This window comes from Balaenoptera ricei, chromosome X (assembly GCF_028023285.1).
Source record: "Balaenoptera ricei isolate mBalRic1 chromosome X, mBalRic1.hap2, whole genome shotgun sequence".
Lineage (NCBI taxonomy): Eukaryota > Metazoa > Chordata > Mammalia > Artiodactyla > Balaenopteridae > Balaenoptera > Balaenoptera ricei.
In genome coordinates this window covers 16,861,422-16,867,421 of record NC_082660.1, presented here as the reverse complement: position 1 = coordinate 16,867,421, position 6,000 = coordinate 16,861,422, and the positions used below count along the sequence as shown (strand labels likewise).

The 6,000-nt window shown below is 55.5% G+C and overlaps 1 protein-coding gene across 3 annotated transcripts in view; it reads left to right on the top strand.

The window, feature by feature from the left end:
* The first annotated feature begins 938 nt into the window (after positions 1-938).
* Positions 939-6,000, top strand: part of SH3KBP1 (SH3 domain containing kinase binding protein 1) — a 337,779-nt gene continuing 332,717 nt past the window's right edge. The window contains exon 1 of one of the 3 annotated variants that reach the window (XM_059911028.1): positions 939-1,269. In XM_059911028.1, coding sequence (XP_059767011.1) covers positions 1,266-1,269 — 4 coding nt within the window. In that variant the 5' untranslated portion in view covers positions 939-1,265. The remainder of the gene's footprint in view (positions 1,270-6,000) is intronic. The other 2 variants (XM_059911030.1, XM_059911025.1) reach the window with 2 other exon arrangements.

Here is a 6,000-nt window from a genome sequence, read left to right as displayed (position 1 = left end):
TCTGGGGGTCAATATGGCACAATGATTCCTGTTGGGGAGGAACTGCCTCAGTGGATTCCTGGGAACATGAGAGCCTGGGAACATTGATTGCTGAGCAATGAAACCCACCTGACCCAGGCATTGGCGTGCGGGGTTAGGGGTCCCTCTGAGGGTCGGTGTGGGGCGATGCAGCCCACCGGCTTCGCTTCTCTTTCTGCAACTCCATCCCACCACCTCCTACAAGCCGAACTCGCACCTGGCCTGCCGTTCCCACGCTGCACTGAAGGGAAATAGCGTTTCTCTCCCTCCATGGGATGAACCCCTTCTCCTTCCCAACAGCCCCCTCTGTGAAGCCTTCTTCTGGGTTGCCTCGACACCCCGGGGTTACCTGTTATCACTCAGCAGGTGTTCGACCCCTCACCTTCCCATGGTCTCCCCTCCCCCAGCCTGTCCTCCACCTCACGTCGCACCCTCGGGGTCGGCTCCTTCCATCTCCTTTCCCACGTGCCACTACACTCGGACGCGCCCTCCCCCCCGACCCTCCCTCCCCTCCTCTGGTCTCGAGGAGTCTCGCGGCATTTCCCGGGGCGTTAGGCGAGCCGCCGAGGGTGGGGGGCGGCCTCGCGGAGCTGGGCCCCTCCCCACTGGGCGGCAAGGGGGGCGCCGGAGCGCAGCAGTCACAGGGACGCCCCGGGCGCCAGCCCCGCCCCCGAAGGCCCCGCCCCTCGAAGGGCCCGCCCCTCAGGCCCCGCCCCCGCCCCGGCGGCCGCGCGTCCCCGGCAGGCGGAGCCGCAGGAGCATCGCGGCGGCGGCGGCGGCGGCGGCGGCGGCGGCGGCGGCGGCGGCGGCGGCGGCGGCGGCGGCGGCGGCGGCGGCGGCGGCGGCGGCGGCGGCGGCGGCGGCGACGAGGAGGAGGAGGGGAGAGCGGGCGGCGCGGCCGCGGCTGCCGGGCGCTGGGCTGGGCGGCGCTTTTTTTTTTTTCGCAATTTCCACTAGCGGGGAGCAGGAAACCCGGCGCAGCCGGGCGCAGCGGGCCGCGATGCAGCAGCAGCAGGAGTCGCCCCGGGCCAGCAGCGGCAGCAGCAGCAGAGGCAGCAGCGGGCGGCGCTGAGCCGCCGCGGCCGCCGCTACTGAGGAAGAAGCCGGCCCAGACGCCGCCGCGTCCCTATCCCCGCGCCCACATCCCGGCTTCCCGATTCCCGCGCCCGGGTCCCGGCGCCCCGACCCCCGCGTCCGCCTCCGCTAACTTTCACGCTGCCTCGGCGGCCCGGCCCGGCTCGACGCCAATGGGTGAGTGGGGGGCGCCCGGGTGCCCACCTCAGCCTGGGGGCGGCGCGCCTGTCCCGGGACCGCGGAGCCGAGGAGGGCGCCCCGGGAGCAGGGCCCCAGCGGGTGACACCGCGGTGGGCACCCTGCCTGCGTCGCGCACCCCCCATTCACTCCCACTCGCGCCCGCGTCCCTGCCGAGCCCGCGCGGCGCCGAGGGAACCCCGCGGGGGCCTGGGCGGAGGATCGCGGGGGCCGGCCCGGGGCGGCTGGGGCTGAGGGATGCGGGGGGTGTGGTTGGCTTTTCGGGTGGGCGGGGAGAGTTTTGGCCATTTTTTCGCCCCCGGCGCGCCTTTCTCTGCGTTGGGGACGCAGGTACCGGGAGCTGGTGGGCTCCGGCCCTGCGCAGGGCTTGCTGTGCCCACCTGGCCTCGCCGCAGGGGAAGCCGGAATCGCGGGGTCTCGGGGCGGCCGGGGGCCGGGTGCCTTTGCGGGGGGATGACGTGGTGGGGGGGCGGGAAACGCCCCAGTACCCGGCCTGGCGTGCGGTCCTCGGGTCTGGAGCGCCTGACCCGCCTCCCTTAGCATCCCTCTTCCTCCCAGCCCTGACCCCCTCTCTGCCAGCCTGCATTCCTCCAGCCTGGCAAGCTCGCCGCTCGGTGATGCTCAAAGGCCACTTCCCACATCCTCTAAGTCTGCAGGCTTGGGGAACTGGAAACGGTGATTTAGTCCTTGATTTATTGGTCGAAGATCAGTTCCAAGTAGGCAACTAACTGTTAGGCCCCCTGGGTCCCATCTGGTATAGACCCAGGAGTATTGGAGCCACGTTGCCCAGAGGACCTGGCACTTTATTGGGCAATGGACTTGAGATTGCCAGGGCTAATGTTTGGCTCACCCAGGTAATATTCTTGCTGGCAGCCAGTCTGTTTTCATGCCTCTGGCAGATTACTTTAGGGTGTTTCTAGGCCAAGCATAGGAAGACTGTAGATTATAGTAAATCATAATGAAGTGAGACCTTTCTGTGTTCAGGTCATAGGATTTACGTAGGCGAGTCAGACAGTGATCAGCCAGCAGTCTTGGGAGGCTCGTGAAGACAGATGCACTGGAAGGGGGGAGGTCTAACCCTGTCAGCTGTTGACAGGCAAAGTTCAAATCCCATTTGTGGTCATTTGCCATAAATGGTTTTCCTTTTCCAAAGTGGTGACGATCTGACGGCCTCTCAACTTCAATGTCACTTTTTTCTCAGTGCCCTTTTCTGATCCCTGCACCACTCCCAGTCTAAATCAGTTCCTTTCTGTTACCCTTTCTCCTTAAAAAAAATTGGCAGTATTACATATTTATTTGAGTTTAACATTTCTGTCTCCTACTGTAAGCTCCATGACCATGGGGACATTGCTATGTTGCACTGTTTTGCTCAGCACTGTTTTCTTTGGTACATGGCACAGAGCAGACCCTAAATAAATATTTATTGAATCAATGAATGAATGAGTGAATGAATGAGGAGGTAGGAAACCCTCCTACTCTGTGGAAGGCAAAACACTTAGCTTGGCACTCTTGTTTTGCTTTGGCACCTAATAAGATGATTTAGTTCATTAACAAAGTATATACTTTAAACATCACCCATTACTTTCACAACAGATTGGTTTCTCCTGAGGTAACCAAAAATGCTGTTTTGATCACCTTTCATTTTGGGTGGGTCACCTAAAGGATTGCACACACACAAAAAAGATGTTAGATCCAAATGTCTTCTCCCATGGCTGGACTCTGTTTTCTGTATCTCAGTGGGGAGAGGACGGAGTTCTGTTTAAGAAGAAACAGACCTGTTTATCATTCAAGTCTGAACTGTTTTCATTATCAAGAACCTCCTAGGAAAATTAGAAAGTGCTTCTGCAGTTTATAGTCCTTTCAGGCTTAATCTTTTTTACTGTAACCATTACAAAGGGGGGGGGGCACCAAAAGTGATTTTCATTTATTTCAGGTGTTAATACTTTGAGGCGCTAAGAGTAAAATGGATGCTGTCATTTAGTTCATTAAAATGTTTAGAGTGGGATTTGAGATGCTGGTAGTAGTTTGGGGGCTAAAGATCACGTGCTGTTTTCTTAAGCATCTTCAGGAGTGTATTTGTGATGAAGTACAGGTATTTAACAATTTATTCTGTATGTCTTCCAGTGGAGACGCCTAACAGTGCTGTTTCTGAAGCAGGTGTGTGTGTACACACAGGCACACCCCCCTTCCCCAGTCTCCCATATCTCTTTGGTTTTCAGAAGATTTGTCCAGTTTATCAGTTTGATATACTTCCATTCTTACCGGGTCTGATAAGGATTTTTCCCTTGATGGATAACACAGTAAAGCTGTATTACATAGTCTTTGATCTGAAAAACAACTGCAAAGCATCAAATCCCTAACACTGAAATGAAGCCAGTTAGCTGTGAAATGGCCTCTTACAAAAGTCCAGTCAGAATGTGCCATCTGAGTTTGCGGGGAGATGCCTTCAGTGCCAGATGCAGGGAAAGGGTCTTGTAATTACAACTGCACAAATATTATTACCACTGAAATTTGTGAGTCGTGGAGGATCTGCAAGCCCAGCGAAGGATTTCCATTTAAAGAATTCCAGAGTAACAACAAAGTTTGGACTGTCGTTAGCACTGTATCGTATTGGTGGTGCTAGACTGCTTTATGCTAAATCAGCTAAAGCTAAAATGAGTATAACATGTTTGCCTCCACAAACAGGCTCCAGTTAGAAATGGAAGAAAAGACTCCACCTTTATCAATCATGACCTTTACTTTACCCCCTTCCATCCATCATGGCTGGGGCAAAGCCTTGCTACCCTCCTGGTTGCACAGACCTTGCTTGTTTCTTCTCGGACGGCTTCAGTTCTTTTTGTGTTACTGACATTCTCTGATTAACCTTCGTATTTGTAATTGTTGTTGTTGTTGTTTTTAATATATTTATTTATTTATTTTTGGCTGTGTTGGGTCTTCGTTGCTGCGAGCGGGCTTTCTCTAGTTGCGGCGAGCGGGGCCTACTCTTCGTTGCAGTGTGCGGGCTTCTCATTGTGGTGGCTTCTCTTGTTGCAGAGCATGGGCTCTAGGCGCGTGGGCTTCAGTAGTTGTGGCACACGGGCTCAGTAGTTGTGGCTTGCGGGCTGTAGAGCGCAGGCTCAGTAGTTGTGGTGCATGGGCTTAGTTGCTCCGTGGCATGTGGGATCTTCCCGGACCAGGGCTCGAACCCGTGTCCCCTGCATTGGCAGGCGGATTCTTAACCACTGCACCACCAGGGAAGTCCCTGTAATTGTTTTAAAGTCGGTTGCACACAGTGGTCAGTATTCATCCATTTATCCATCTATCCGTCCGATATTTATTGACCTCCTGCTTTGTGCCCAGTGTTGTGCTAGCGGCAGGCGCACAGCACACACAGACCTGCCGGCTTGGGCTTCTCAGTCTAGTGGGAGAGGTAGGCTTGAGTGCAATACTTACAACGATGTGTAATTATAAGCCCAGCTAGGTCTCCTGAAAGGACATTAGAGAGGGGGGATCTGACTTAGGCTGCAGAGGGGTAAGGACAGTGTCTTTGAGGAGACTGTGTTTGAGTTGAAATGTGCAAGTTGGCTAGGAGCCATCACTGCCCTCCATCTGCCCGCCCTCCTCAGGAGCACCTGCAGTGGAACAGCCGTGTACCATGGGGACCCGCGGGGCATCACAGCGAGAGGGGGTCAGGAGGGACCACACGTAGCAGTGGGGCCTGTGTCTGGTGCTTTGGGGAGCGTTTAAGGAAGCCGGGCATCGCTCTGGATTGGATGCTGTCAGGAAGCAGGGGTGAGTCCTGATCAGGAGTCTTAGTCATCTCACCCGAGAAGCGGGGAAGACCAGACAAAGGCTGGGATTGGTGAAGAAGCAGCAGTCTCTTCTAGGAGCCAGGACCCCGGGACGTTGGGTGGGTGACTTTGGTGGTTTGGACAAGTTCCTGCTTTGTCCATGTTCTGACATGATTACGGAGTGGTCTTGTCAAGTACGTGATGAGTGGGGGCAGCGAGTAGGAGGTGGTGGGGTGGGGAGAGTGGCTGTCTAGGTATATTCGGGGGTGGCTTCCTTAACATCGGCCAGCTCCAGTCTGGGGACTGTTGTTCAGCATTCAGAGAACGGACAACTCACACGCTCTACCCGGGATAGATCCAGAGGAACAGAACAAGCTGCTGAGAACCAAGAAGCAGCACGGCCCTTAATGGGAAAGATGCAGGGCAGCAAAGTACTGGAATCCTTTCAGTGTGAGAGAAGGAGGGTCTCTAATGCTGTGGTTCTCAGAATGTGGTCCCCTGGTCAGCTGCTTCAGCCTCCCCAGATCCTGTTAGAGATACCAGTTCTCTGGCCCCAGTTCTACCCACTGAGTGAGGAACTCTGAGGGTGGAGCCCAGAAATCTGTGTATTCATGAGCCCTCCAGAGGGTTCTGATGCATGGTCAAGGTCAAGTGTAGAACCTCATTGCCTTGCAGAGGAGAAAGCTGAGGTCCAGAGGGCGCGGGTACACGGGCACTCTGGTCGTAAAATAAGATGCCGTTATAAGTGACATAAGACCTCAGAGAAGGAGAAAAATGTGCTCCTAGTTCAGAACAAACCTCTCCTGGAGTTACTAGAACAGTTCAGTGTTGATTCATCCACGAATCCAGTCCAAGCCAGACCACCTCCAGCACCTGGGCATTAGTGACACTAGCTGGCCCATCTCGGTGTTAGTCACTTGGAGTATCACACAGGTCTTTC